We start from the raw sequence: 15,969 nt of genomic DNA on the forward strand, positions 1-15,969 counted from the left end.
TTCATAAAGATTGTAATTAAAAATTCTTTTGTACAAACTGTTAATAATAAAAATATTTTAACGGGTAGGTAATACCCGAGGAATATTTAAATTTCACATTAATAAGTTACACTGTATATTCTTCGAATCTGATTCAACAGTTATTCACTATCCTATTTACAACCACCGGGATACTTATCCATTCACCAAAGAATAACTATTTTCATTCAAATTCAATTTCATATTTGAATTTTGACCTATCAGAATCCAACAAGTGGCATAATGAAGAAATAATGGACACAATAAAAATTGATTAGAAACAGACTAATTAACAATATTAAATTTTATTAAGAAACCACGCTAACAAAATCCTAGCTAACTGTTCCTAGCTAACTGTTAATTCCGTATTACATTTTATTTATCACAATTTATTTATCGCAATTTATATTCTCGCAATTTTATTTAAGGTCATTTAATTTCTGTTATTTACTTTACGCACTTTATTTATCGTCATTTAATTTCTGTTATTTATTTTACGCACTTTAAATATCGGGACACGTATACAAGGTTTTGACATATCATATCGACACATCTATATATATTATTTGGAATCACCATAGACACTCTATATGCAGTAATGATCGAGTTCTCTATATACAGGGTTGAGGTTGATTCTATAATAATATATATACTTTGAGTTGTGATCGAGTCTGAGACATGTACACGGGTCACGATACGTATTAATTAATTCAAATATTACATATTAAACTATATATGAATGATTGCACTGTCAACTGTGGACTATCGACTATGGACTAATAACATTGGACAATTAAAATGAATTAAAATATTGAATATAACATATGAAACTAAACAATTCTTCAAGTTTGCCACTTGATTTCGTCTTAAACCTCATTTGTATCTTCACGATTACATTCTGCGTTCAAACCTTTCATGATTCTTGAAAACACCTCAATCGATAGGATGAATCAACCGCACTTCACCTACGGAAGGAAAGATTTATGCATATAGTTATGCACCTGAGAAACTCTCGGCAATTGAGTAAAAGTTCAACACGTAGCCGCGTCAGATCTTTGGCATTTATTAACAAAAACAACTTTGCGATCCCTTTTCAAAATTAGCCAATTTTGTCACAGCTCCAACAAGTCAACTTCGACTTTTCGTACGAAACAACCTTATTATAACGTTTATATATACGCGTACTCTTTTATTGTTACCAGGTAACCTTTCATATTCCATCATATTACCATCAGCGTTTAATCATCTAAAAACACAATTCTCCTGAAACCACCTCGGATTAATAACCGATGATTCAGATATCATAGCATTAAATGCAGAGGAAACAGAAAAATGGTAGATGGTCTAAACGGACAAAAGTTTGATGATAAAGAAAGGAGTGTTAGGAACGCTCGATAGAAAATTGGGTATTGAAAAACAGATTGAGTTACCCATGAAGGAGACCAAGGACAAATACAAGGACCAAATCCTATATTCAAAGGATTCAGGTAATTCTGGATCCGTTGAAATCTTTAGAGAATATCTTGCTCCGAAGTCATGTTAAAATCTTGCGGAAAATCTTTCTCCATCAACCGTAGAACTTAGAAATTCCAAAATATCATCATCAATATCTTTGATATTTCTGAGGATATTTTCATAAATATTCTCGTCCGAAATTATATACCTCTTCGTGCTTCCTGTGTATCAATATATTGGAAACATTCAATAGAAAATATAGTACCGAAAAGCAGATTATGCGAAACTATGAAGAAAGCTGTGGATAAATCACAAGGACTGAATCTACCTTCAAAGAATCCAAATGATTCAGTGTCTGCGGAAATAGTTATCAAACACATTACCCCTTAGTTTAAACCTTCACAGACAGATATTCTTCATCATCATCTTACCTTATATATTATAAGGTATCTTCGTATCTTCCATTATACATATTCTCCATATTTCTGGAAATATTATCACAACTATTCTTATATGAGATCATTTATCTCTCCGTAATATCTGCAACATAAAAGAAACTGTGTTAGTTGCTAAATTCTGAAAAATTCAAATATGAATGTTTTTGAAGTAGTGTTGGGAACTAATGCATGGGTTAGTATAATATAATGACACTTGATCAACGTCATTATATTACGGTAATTCATGCTAAGTTTCTAATGGACGTGATGATTCACAGAATATACCGTCATCATGTACCATTTACACGATTCTTACATTCTACTTAATCTCTAAACATATCAAGGAACTATTTCTTGATGATTCGGTCTTTTTCAGGGTATTCTGGTAATTTAACAAAATCAGGATTTACCATTGCCCTTTCTTTCTTAGAACAATTACTATATTCCTTCTGAAATCCATACATACGAATTCCGGACCATTACGAGAGCTATTTAATCGCAAGAAGAAGAAATGAAGGGACAAAGCTCCGAAATAGAAATTCGGGGTATAAACCGCAGCAAATAGAAGAGAGCATTAACTATGGATGACGATGACTATAGAAGACAGAAGCAGGGACATCGAAATATAAGGGAAGGTGTAAAATCTAACAACAACCCGGAAATTACAACCCGTATATATCGATGCATATAACAATGTAAAGACATGGGAGAACTAGAAACACTATAAACCCAAGAGTATAGTAGAAGTAAATAGATTCTTCTGGTGGCAGATTAAAAAGAAGGATGACAGATATGCAAGTTAAGAGGATATCAAGGATCAGGATGGGATGAAGCATATTAACGAATACTTTAAAGTAGGAATTGAGAAAGAAAGAATAGAAGGTGTGAGTTGTAAGGAAAAGGAGAGGGTGGATTTATAGGAAAATTTTCGACAGAGCAATCGAAGCAGATTATCGCGTTTAATCAGAGAAGATCTGAATCTCCTTAATTACCGAAGAATCAAATCTTAATATGAAGATTTCTTCTAAATTCCTTAGATTTCGGAAATCAATCTTGACTACGCCACCTGTTAGGTCAAACCTGCATTTATTCATTTTCACTCTTAGGTGATAGCTTCATTCATGCTCTTCACAAAAACAAATCGTTTTATCTATATCACTCAATTATGATAAAACTCTATTATCGATTCATATTCGTCATGAAAACATTTTATTAGTTAGCCATGACGACCTCGATCAAATTTCGGGACGAAATTTCTTTTAACGGGTAGGTAATGTGATGACCCGGAAATTTCCGATCAAATTTAAACTTTAATCTTTATATATATCCGACACGATAAGCAAAATCTGTAATGTTGAGTCTCGAAAGTTTTGAAACTATATTTCTGTAATCAAATATCCTTTAACCATGCCTAACGATTCACGAACAATTATGTGTAAATAAATATATATACATATACATGTGTGATTATTAAATGGAGATATATTAATAAAACATTGAACGGATTAGTTATATGAATATAAGCTATGAGATCTATTTTATGAACTTGGAAATGTTATCAAGGTATTGAATAAATAATACTTTACATGAACGTATTTGTTTGATGTAAGTTTATCAACGAGATTAAAAGATAATATCAAATGATTGAATTATCAGATACATTGAATTATGATTTCGAGTCTCTGTTATGAGGTCCACTTTGAATTAGAAAACTCTTACTTTTAACGGTATTCGGAATAAATGGTAAAGTGATTTACAAGTAAGAACAAAGTATCACTTATTGGGAGTTAGACAAAAGTTAGTGGAGAATTGAATTTCATAATACTCGATTTATCATATAGAAAGAATAATTGGGATAAGATTCGTTGACTAGATAAACCCATTTGATATGTTATATTAAGATATATTATTTAGAAAGTTAAGAAAATTAAACTAAACATTTACGCATAAAAGAATGAAAACAAATTAAGTTTTAAAGCATAAACGTTATAGGATTTTTGATAATGTAAATGATCTTAAAATATATAATTAGTTTTGAAAGGATAACTAGTATGTTATAAGATAAATATTTCAAAAATGTGTATAAGATTATAAAATTTTAATTTAAACTAGTCATAAAACGTTTTGATTTTAAACTAATATTAATAAATAGGCTTTGATAATTAACAAGTTTATGAATTATAAAAGGAAATGATCAAAACACTCAAAAGATTAAGTTACACTTTGAGTGAGTTAGTTTTTAATTAATTTAAGTCTAGTTATTAATAAAGGTACATGTCACAAAACGTTTAGTTTAAAATAAAATATTTTGACGAACAACGAGACTTTGATTTATGGAAGTAAATGACCACAACACTCAATTTTATAAGTTATATTTTTATAAAGGTAATTTATTGATGAGTAAGTCTAATTTTTGTAAAAGGTACACGTCGCGTAACGTAAAAGGCTAGTTTTCTAAATGTACGAAAGTGCGCCCGAAAAACCGAAAGTGGTACATGAGTCGTGAGACCACGACCGTGTCATTTTTGTAAAAATTATATTTTTACCATGAGCGTAAATATAATATAATATTTAATTAATTCTAAAGATTAAATATATTATATATTAATTAATATATATTAAATTACATATCATATGTCTTAAACGAGTGATATGTAGTAGGTGAAATGAAGTGTCGGTAGTCCTTAATGGATATGTGCTGTAAAGATCGCATAGTGAAAAGTTGGTGACTACATGCTATAAAAACTGAACACATCTCACTCTGGTTCATTTTCATCTTCTTTCTATTACCGAGTATTATGTATATTAATTAAATTATTATTATTATTATTATTATTATTATTATTATTATTATTATTATTATTATTATTATTATTATTGTTATTTATTAAAGCTCGAGGAATTTTCTAAAAATCTCCAAAGTAGGCTACTCGGTCACTTTTGTAAATTTATTAAAGCTGAAAAATTAACTTTGAAACGCCGAAACCGCGTTGGCAACTACGAGTTGTCTAGGTTTAGTTTACTTCTGTAAAATTTATGCTTAATCCTTTTTGGTAATGTGTAACTTTTATCTTTGGCCGTTTATCAATCGGAGTTCCGATAATTTTTCTAAAAATCGCTGAAGTGGCCGTTTAGTCATGTTTGACCGAAAAATCTTTTTTTGTATAAGTTATTGTGTTTTTGCATGCGACCTCGTTTTTACTTTAACCTTTGACTTTTGACCTTGAACTTTGACTTTTCCGTTAACTTTTCAGTTAATATTTTTGTGTTGACTTTCTCTAAAAACTAAAATACTATTTTATGATTATGAAACCATTTGTGATACGTTGTTTCACACGTCACCTTTTACTAAAATTTTAACTAAACATGAGTAATATAACATGTTACTATACTGTTGAGTCAGACTCGAGCATTAGGATTGTGGTACACTATGACTTAACCTAATTTGTTAGACAAATATTGATCAACATAAATATATATATAATTAATATAGGTTCGTGAATCCGAGGCCAACCCTACACATATTCAATGATGATATATGTATTTTTACTACAAAATACAGTATGGTGAGTTTCATTTGCCTTTTTACCCTTTATATTTTTGGGCTGAGAATACATGCGCAACTTTTATAACTGTTTTACGAAATTGACACAAGTACGTGAAACTACATTCTATGGTTGGATTATCGAAGTCGAATATGCCCCTTTTTATTAAGTCTGGTAATCTAAGAATTAGGGAACAGACACCCTAATTGACGCGAATCCTAAAGATAGATCTATAGGGCCCAACAAGCCCCATCCAAAGTACCGGATGTTTTAGTACTTCGAAATTTATATCATGTCCGAAGGAGGATCCCGGAATGATGGGGATATTCTTATATATGCATATTGTTAATGTCGGTTACCAGGTGTTCAATCCATATGAATGATATTTTTGTCTCTATGCATGGGACGTATGTTTATGAGAAATGGAAATCTGAAATCTTGTGGTCTATTAAAATGATGGAAACGATTGTTTAAGTTAAACTAATGAACTCACCAACCTTTTGGTTGACACTTTAAAGCATGTTTATTCTCAGGTACGAAAGAAATCTTCCGCTGTGTATTTGCTCATTTTATAGACATTACTTGGAGTCATTCATGGCATATTTCAAAAGACGTTGCATTCGAGTCGTCGAGTTCATCAAGATTATTATCAAGTCAATTATAGTTGGATATATTATGAAATGGTATGCATGCCTGTCAACTTTCAATGTAATGAAAGTTTGTCTTTTCAAAAACGAATGCAATGTTTGTAAAATGTATCATATAGAGGTCAAGTACCTCGCGATGTAATCAACTGTTGTGAATCGTTTATAATCGATATGGACTTCGTCCGGATGGATTAGGATGGGTCTTCACATTGGTTGTAGGGAACTAGGATATGTATTAGTGTGTCTGACAGAGTCGTTAGGACGCATTAGTGAATCTAGACTACAACCGGATTGTTAGCCATTGCATTCTGACATACATTTGCTATAGATAGCACTTACTTGACTACTTGTGCATTATACTTAAATCATTCTTAGGCAAACTTCTTAATGATACCAAACTTTCATCATACGAATCGGTATTCTGCCACTTTCTGGTAAACCACGTTAATTTCAAGATTCATACACGAAAGGATGACAACGACTTCATTAGTCACACTTGTTCGGGAACTCTGTCTCCCAGATTGTTATTCGCCACCGTCTCAACTTACTATCGGTGCCACACCAGTGTTCTTCACTATCTACCACTTCTTGTTACTACCATCACTACTCTAGGTGAGTATCGTCGTCACTACTTATCACTACGGTTGAGTACTACTCGTTATCATAATTCGTTACTCTTTTCGTGCCTAAGGACATTATTGTTTGACTTGAACCGCATTGACGTGAACAATCATTTATACACTTCCCTCGGGAAACGCTCCTTCCGAGTTGCACTAATTCTTTCGATTCAATACGAGTCACGATAGAGACATCGTTACACTTTGTTCATTTTAAAACTTTATGATTATACGAACTTGAATCTATGGAGTGATGTGGGAATGGATGTATGAGTTAGCGTAATATAACGACACTCGATCAACGTGGTTATATTACGGTAAGTCATACCAAAGTTCTAATGACACGTGATGGTGGTTGGACTCGATCAACCTAATCACCACCATGTGCCATGTACATGACTTCATCTTTCTTGATTGGATATCCGAAAACTCCGAGAATACTGATAACAACCATACCCGGGACACATCTTCGATTATTGTCGAACCATAGTTATGCTTCCGAATGAACGGCAAATTCTTCAACATCAGACGTATGTTATACGTGTATACTATCTCGTTTTCGCATAGTTTTATCAACGAACTACAAACTGTTTGGTATGCTCACATCGAGGCGGAAATTTCTCTCGCATTACACTCGTACTTCCGTTTAAGGAAATCATTATTCTAAACTCTCAATGGAGAGAGAGACTCTTCACGTTATACTAGTATTCACCACGAGGGTGAATAGTCCTAACAAACATTTTCGAAAACCGATAAATCTTCCGCGGCGCGAAATTCTTGAGAAACAAAAACTTGTTCTAACTAAAGTTTTCAAGTCCTAACAAACTTATTCAAATTTATCTTAAGGAAATGTACCTCGTTTCGGATCGAGATCCTTGTTTCACTTCTAGATTTAGTAGTGCCTTACAAAAGTCTCGGGACCACGTTTAGACATGAGTACCGCGTATCATCCACAAACCGACGAACAAAGCACATGTACAATTCAACCTTGAAAACTGTAATACGAATTTGCGTTATCAACTTCAAATTCACTTGAGAAAAGTATTTGCCTTTAGCCGAATTCTAGTACTACAATAATTTTCATTCGAGTATTAACGCCACAACTTTCGAGAACTCGTATAGCCACAATTGTCATTTTCTAAATTGTCGAACCGAAGTAGTTGACATGCAAACCACCGGACCCGGACTCATTCATGAGATAACCGTTATGATCGTTCAAATCCAAGAAAGGCTCAAGGCGGACCGTAGTCGCCAAAAGAGCTATGCCGATGTTAGACGTGGACCTCTCGAATTCCAAGTGGGTAACCGCGTAACGTTAAAAGTCGCACCTTAGGAAGGTGCAATCCGTTTCGGGAAACGTAGGAAGCTAAATCCGCGATACACAAAACCTTTTAAAATCCTGGGGCGTTTCGGACTCGTTACTAGCCGTTTAGATTTTTCAACTCATTCGAGTCTCCGTACATCCCACATTCTACGTATCAAACTTAAAGACGTGCCTTGCGAAACCAGGACTTGTTACCCTCTTCGACGAACCTACTATCGATGACAAACTTTCCTTCCTAGGAGAACCTGTTGAAATTTTGAATCATGAAACCAAACTCTGAAACAACGTAAAACCCCGACTGTCAAAGTTCGTTGAAATGCCCGATGAAGTACTTTCACTTATCCGTAGAATGGGCAACGCACGATCTCGATGAAGGAACAACGACTACTACTTTCAACTAAATTTCGGGACGAAATTTCTTTTAAGGTGTAGGTAATGTAACATCCCGCATTTTTCCGTTAAATTATTTTAACGACCGTCTTTTTTTTTTGATAATATCTTCCGTTATCTAAATTCGTAGTTTCCGTTGACTAACGTTCATAATATTTCCGTTACTTAATTATAACATCACTCGTTTACTCGAGCGTTTTCAAAATATTCGTTCGGTAAAATCCCGCACCCGCTTCTAAACTCGAGGGACTAAAATTGACACGGGGCAAACTAGTTGACTAGGTCAACTAGTCCACCCCAATCACCACCATTCAATCATCTCCATCTCTCTCTCTTTCTCTCTAGCAAGAACACACACACATTTACCCAATTCAATCATTCATCATCTAAATTCGATCTAGGAGGCCAACATCAAAACAAATTACGTATTTGGAATCCTCTCTTCATCCTCTACAATTTGATACCAACTTCATCTCGTTTGGGTAACATTTCTAAAACTCTAGATTTCTCTAAATTCGTGTTTTTGATTTGAAATGGTGTTAGTTAGTGTCTATGGCTCGTGTCTACCATGAATATATGATTTACTTGCTCGATTTGTTGTTTTGAGTAACTAGTATGAACAATTGAAATGGGTGTGCTTAATCTTTGATTTTGGATGAGTTAATGTTGTTAAATTGTTAAAGTTCATGTTTTAATTGTGTTACTAGTATCACTAGCTTCAATTTGGTGTGTAGGTTGATTTTGAAAAACATCACTAACATGATTATTGATTTTGTGATTCTTGGCTAGGGTTTGATAGCTCTTAAAATGGACTTGTGATGATTTGAATACTATGAAACATTGTTAGTAAGTGTTTAGTTGTATTGTATGTTTCGTTACCTTCAAAACGGCATATCATATGTATAAATTGCATTCCCGAATCATGAAATGCATTTTGCGAACTTGAGACTTTGATTATGAACATTTAACGATCTCTTGACGAGGTTTTTGTTGTTGTAAATGATAAACTCGATTGATGATATGTGGTTAGTTGTATCCTTTGTCAAAATACCTTCCCAATGATATTGGATACATGTTTTGATTATTTGCGGGTCATAAATTGGGATTGTTTGAGTTTTGGTTCGTGCATTTCTTTGTTGCAGCAAAACAGGGCCTGGATACAGATCTGGACGCCGTCCAGATTCTTGGACGCCGTCCAGCCCTTCAGACTTGGACGTCGTCCAGCATTTTGGACGCCGTCCAGGCCTTCAATACTGGACGCCGTCCAGCCATTTTGGACGTCGTCCAGATGAACTATCAGGGGCTGTCCAAAATTGTCGTTTTTCGCTTAATTCTAAGTATGCTACGCACCCCCGATCAACATGAAACTTGGACAACATGCTCATATATGATTTCTAAGCTTAGGAAAATAGTCCGGGACCCGACCCGACCCCGTTGACTTTTTCGTTGACTTTGACCAAGTTTGACTTTTATTCAAACTTAACAAAACACTTATGCAAACGTTCTAACATGCGTTCATACTTGATTCTTGCATGAAACTTGACAACGTGATTCACTTGCTATACTATTCGAGTCGTAACGAGCCATAGGACTAATTGAACACATTTCACCCGACCTTGTGTCGTAACCGGTTAATTGATACAATTTACTTGTTTAGGTCAAGGATAAGCAACTTTCATGCACACGTTTACTTTGTGAAGTACTTTTATACTCGTGCACTCGAGGTGAGATCATAGTCCCACCTTTTCAACAACTTTTTATGCTTTTAAATTGTGGGCTGAGAAACATATACTTTGTTACATTTTGTACTACTTACTTTTATACTTTGAACACAAGTACGATGAAACAAACATTCCACAGCGAGTTAGAACAAAAATCCTCAATTGTGTGGCCATACGGGTTTGACAAACCCTCATTACGGACGGTTCGCTACCGTCTACGGCTGAAATATATTTTCGAGAAACAGTGTATGTTCTAACACTATTGTGATGGGGTTCTATGGAAGGAAACGTTAAGTCTTGATAATTGGGTGCTCGCGAACCAACTTTTGGAATGCAACTTTTGGATGATCAATTTTATGGAAATACTAAATCTTGTGGTTCAAAATATAACTTTTATTAATACATCTATGATTTCACCAACGTTTTTCGTTGACAGTTTTCTATATGTTTCTCAGGTTCATACTTGGCTATTTGATACATGCTTCCGCGTACTTTCATACTTGCTTGGGGTCGAGCATACATACATACACTCTGATTTCTTGCTTGGAGTCAAGCATACATACATACTTACGCTATTTATAGCAACTGTGATTTTCAGTTAATTATGTCGCAAGTTATTTCATTTATACATTACTATTTTTGTAAATCTTAAACTTGTTGTCGATCTTTTTGGTAAACTGAACTTTACAAGTCTTGTACTTTTCAAATGAATGCGACGTAATTTTGGTCAAACGAGTCTCATATAGGGACTACGACCACGTAACGGGACCTAAGTTAGCGGCGCCGTCAATGACGATTTTGTAGGGTCGCTACAATAACGCTACACGAGGCAGGCATCGTATTATTAATATTAATATTAATATTAATACTTTATATACTAAATGTGGTGGAGATGTGTGTCGTTTCAGTTATATCGGATTGTCGTTTTGAGCTTGCGTTCACATTACAAACAGTCCCTCAACTTCGGCTATATTTACACAACGGCCCCTCAAGTTTACACTTTTTCAGGGGTTAAAAGTATAAATATATAATTTTATTAAAATAAAAGAAGTTAATTCCACCCGAATTTATAACGGGCCCTATCTACTTTCTCGGTGCGAGTTAAATTTTTTCGAGACCACCGTTCAACTCGGAAAAATCTTACGAACCCAACGGGACTAATTATATGCGAAACGGACAATTTTTAAAAAAACGCTAAACACCAACAACCCGTATCTTCCCGCTTGCCACGAGTTAAATTTTTTCGACGGCAGCATCAAACTCGAAATAATTTTATGAACAAAACGAAACTAACCACGTTCGAAACGGACACTTTTTAAAAACGCTAAACACAAGACAGTCCGTATCTTTCTGTTCGCCGCGAGTTAAATTTTTCCGACAGCACCGTTACACTCGAAAAAATTTATTGAACAAAACAAAACTAACTACTTTCGAAACGGATACTTTTTGAAAAACGCTTAATACAACGACATCTAAAACGGCGCTTAACACATGGGTCAGTTCTAAAATATTTATTTACAGTTTTCTTATATTTTTGGGCAGAATGCACGTGTACTCTGTCCGCTGCCCGCTGTCAGTAATAACACCACATAGGGCATACTACCAGTACTACCATAGTACAATTCCTACTTTAAAAGATATCAACTTTCACTTTTTACCCCAAAACTTTTACGGCCGACTCATTTGACACTCCGACTATTAAGTATGTAATCTAGAAAATTTGATCTTGTTTGTTAAAAATGGGTCATTTTTGCATGATAATTAATGTAAACAAGATCGTTAATACGTAGTTAATTAACATATTCTTGATCAACGGATCATTCATCCATTTATACATCAACTTCCCGTACTGGCATTTTACATTTCATGTGATATTAGCCACGTCTAAAAGACATTCAAAAATAAGTAAGAACAATGTTACAATTTTATTTTCTGCAAAAAGGATGCTGATGAACTACCATGCTAAAAAAGGAATTAAAATGGCTATATGTCATAAATGCAATAACATAATGTTGCATATTCCATATGTTTATTATTCGTCATACTCTCAAAAATATACCAATGTTTATGAATCAAGTACATAAAACATATACAGACAACATATCTACATCTAGGGCCGTCCGGTGAATTTTATGAACATTGTTAAATATATACTTCGAGAATAATAAAATAATAAGTAATACTCCGTACCACACAAGTTAAGAGATGAATTAATGAATGTTAACGTTGAAATTGAGACGGAAACAAGTCGAGAATGTGTCAGCTACTTTAGAATTTAAGTATTTAGTTTTTATTTACTGTATAAACCTTGATATATAAATGGTTAAAACATATTATATTGTTAGGCTATATTTTTTGATCTTTTTATATATTAATCCTTGTGCACGTGCACATTTTACACGCTTCAATATTTGACCATACATTTTTTTACTTAATTTTCCAACATACTTCGATCTAAAAATATTGACAAATTTTGAACTTCAAAATTTTCATTAGACCACTTGTATCAGTGTTAGGAAACGCCACAAAGTTGGGAGTTTACAAAAAGAAACGCATGAGTTTATCCGTATTGGGGCGTTTCTTTGAGGTGTCGGTTGCAAACCAACACCAAAAGAAACGCACGTTTCTTGTTTTTTTATTATTTTAAAAATATTATTTTTATTCCCTTTTGATACTTAACCCAATTATATTTTAACACATCATCACAATACTCCTAACCAACACCAAAAACCAACACCACCACTACTCCACCAAAAAAGAAACATGTCATAAATCATAATCACCGAAAAAATGCAAAATGCAAGAAACACGAGTAAGAAACGCCACTCACCACTACGAGTGATCTTATACACACTTGTTCTAATCCATGTACGTTGATATTTATTATCCTGTTTATAAATGACAATCAAGGGCATAGGTTTATGAGGGAATGGAGGGTTTCTCGCCCTCACAAAATTTAGGAAGTAATGTAATTCGTAGCCTTTAAGCTACATATGTTTGGACTTTGAAAATTAATTAAATTGAAATCCGTAAAAAAATTTATAGTCGAAATGTTGAAGTCTATCGCAGAATATACATCATCAATAATTTACTAGCAGCATATCTTGGGCTGCCAGAGGAAATGGTCACAGACATTTATTGAGTTATCCGTTTACACTGCGTACATCTGAGTAAAAATACTTCTCTCTTTTCTAAGTAACCCGAAAAAATTAACTTTATTTCATTATCAGTTTACATTCTACCCTTAGATAATTTTCGTCCTCCCAAAACACCTGTTCAAACTCCGCCAATAACGTAAATTATCACCAATTTAGTGAATATACACCAGATCTATCTAGCAGTGATGGATCTGGACTATTTACGATATATGGATGTCAAAAAGTATTATATTTTCATGAAGTTATTGTGGCAATACTACAATAAAATAATGTTGAGGGTAACAACTGAAATTTTGTTAAACATTATAAAACCACATCACGGAAAGATTTCAGTTACTTATGGGGTTATTTATGCAGTGCTCTCTCTGTAACACTCGCCGATCCTCCTTTTGTCATCACACATTGCCAACCGTCAATAATTAATAATTATGATCTAACGATTAATAATGCCGCAACCTCAAACTCGTACTAGAACTCGCTGTTTCACCGCCTGTCACCGTCACTCTAGTGAACCTGTAACCGGATTTTGCCCATTATGTTTACGTGACCGGCTCGCCGGTCTTGACTCGTCTGCTTCCGGTTCAGTTGTGAAAACAGTTGTGTGTAGTCGTCGAACTAGAGATCATGGTGTTTCTCCGGCGCGGGAGCTCCGGCGAAGTAAATCTGTTGCTGCTGATAAATGTAAGGTGGTTGATATCGATGTTATAGATCAGCGAAGGAAATCGTGTGATGTTAGGGGCCGTAGTAGTTTATCGGATTTGTTTGTTGTTGAATCGATGAAATTAGGGTTTCAGGATATTGACGAAGATGAGGAAGTTAGGGTTTTGGATGTAGGTGGTGATGAAATTAGGGCTTCCGATGAATGTGATGATGAAATTAGGGCTTCGGACGAAGGCGAAAGGAGACCGATGATAGAAATTATCGAAACGGAAATTGAATTACGTAAAAAAAGAAAGAATTTTTGGGAAGCAGCTTCTATTTTTAGTCAGAAATTAAGAAAATGGAGAGAAAAGCAGAAAGAAAAGAAGAAATGTAGGTCAAAATTAGGTCCTTTAGGGCAGTTTAGGGATAGTCAATGTCAATCTGAGGTGGCAGATTATGGATTAGGTAGAAGATCATGTGTTACAGAACCTCGGTTTTCAATTGATGCTAATCGATTATCGGTTGATGATCCTAGGTTTTCGATTGATGAGCATCGAGCTTCGTGCGATGGATATATGATCGCAAGAACGATTCCAAGGCATACACCGATGCTATCGATTGTTGATAGCACGATTTTAGCTCCAGTCAATAGGGGGATGAATTCGTTAAGTGACGATGGTGTTAGTTCGATGAAATGTTCGAGTACAAAAATGGATGGATTAGGTGGTGGTGAGCAGGGGAAATCGGGTTCAAATGCTAGAGTTTCGCCTACAAATGATTCTATATTTCAAGGAACAAAGTTAGTTATTACTGAAAAGGAATTGAAAGATTGGAATTTAAATTCCGTTAAGAATGAAGACATTGAGAGTAACTCGAATGGAGCGATTTTGAGTAATAAAACGAGTGCGACGAAATTATCCAACGGGCATAAAATGGCGATTTCGAGTAGGTTGAGAAGGGTTTGTAATTTATGGGGTGATAAGCACAAACTTGACGCTACGAAGAATGTAGAAAGTATCCCGGAAAATGGATTTGATAAAGAGAATTCAAGGTCAAAACTTGTTCGAAACGCGAGTGTTGTGAATTCTAGAAACCGAAGTGATCAAAGTTGTAGAGATTTGGAGTTGGATCGGAACAGGAGCACACGGTATTCGACCAGTGATATCGAGAGCGGTTTGTTGAGGTTGCATTTGACACCATTTAGGAACACTAGGGGTAAATTTGGTAAAAACAGGGGTCCATTTATGGTCAGCAATGGCTTCCAACTGAACTAAAAAGTTTAGGTAGTTCTGTAACTGTCCTAAAAGTAGAATAAATGTGTAACATCATATTGTTTGTGTTCTTGTATTGTGGCACAAAAATTATAGCATAATGTGTACTTGTACTGTGCTTGGTATTCTCTTTTAGTCATGGGAATAAAATAGAGTTTTAAGTTTTTATGTTCTCATATCGTTTTTAATAGTACTTGCCTGTATATGAAACATACCTAGATGTGAGCATATGAACTTTAGGCTACTTGCAAATGCAAGTTTTTTATGTTGATATTGTTGTTCAAATTTATTGGTTCTTGATATTGCTCTAATTATACACGTTTTATCTCGCAATATCTCCCTTTCATTCGGTTTTGAGGATCATTGGGCCCGAAGGTTGTTCATTTGCACTAAAGTGTCGGTTTAAGGCTTAAAGCTCAAATTGGTGTAAAATTGACCAAAACCTAGCCTACTTAGTGAACCAAAGTGCAGGGCATGATCCAAAGTGGAAATGGATTGCAAAATGGGCAATCCCAAGTGAAAAATGATGATTTTGGAAGTGCAGTCATGTGGTGCGGCGCACCAAACTCCAAAAGCGGCGCACCTTAACACTAAAAAGTCAAAATTCAAATTCAGAACTTGAAGATCAGAAGTGCAGTTATAAGGTGCGGCGCACCTGCCTTATGGCGCGGTGCACCTGAGTTCCACGCTATAAGGTGCGGCGCACCTCGCTATTTTTAGGCAGAATTTTTGAGAAGTATTAAA

The 15,969-nt window shown here is 34.7% G+C and overlaps 1 protein-coding gene across 1 annotated transcript; it reads left to right on the top strand.

The window, feature by feature from the left end:
- The first annotated feature begins 13,699 nt into the window (after positions 1 to 13,699).
- LOC139844865 (protein OCTOPUS-like) lies at positions 13,700 to 15,335 on the top strand. The gene has a single exon (XM_071835088.1). It carries the CDS (start codon positions 13,759 to 13,761, stop codon positions 15,226 to 15,228), a length of 1,470 nt encoding a protein of 489 aa, XP_071691189.1. The 5' UTR covers positions 13,700 to 13,758; the 3' UTR covers positions 15,229 to 15,335.
- The last annotated feature ends 634 nt before the right edge of the window (positions 15,336 to 15,969 follow it).

Source organism: Rutidosis leptorrhynchoides, chromosome 4, assembly GCF_046630445.1.
Source record: "Rutidosis leptorrhynchoides isolate AG116_Rl617_1_P2 chromosome 4, CSIRO_AGI_Rlap_v1, whole genome shotgun sequence".
Classification (NCBI taxonomy): domain Eukaryota; kingdom Viridiplantae; phylum Streptophyta; class Magnoliopsida; order Asterales; family Asteraceae; genus Rutidosis; species Rutidosis leptorrhynchoides.

Bases quoted from the DNA above. Each gene is read 5' to 3' on its own strand.
- LOC139844865 (XM_071835088.1), top strand. From the start codon at position 13,759: ATGCCGCAACCTCAAACTCGTACTAGAACTCGCTGTTTCACCGCCTGT.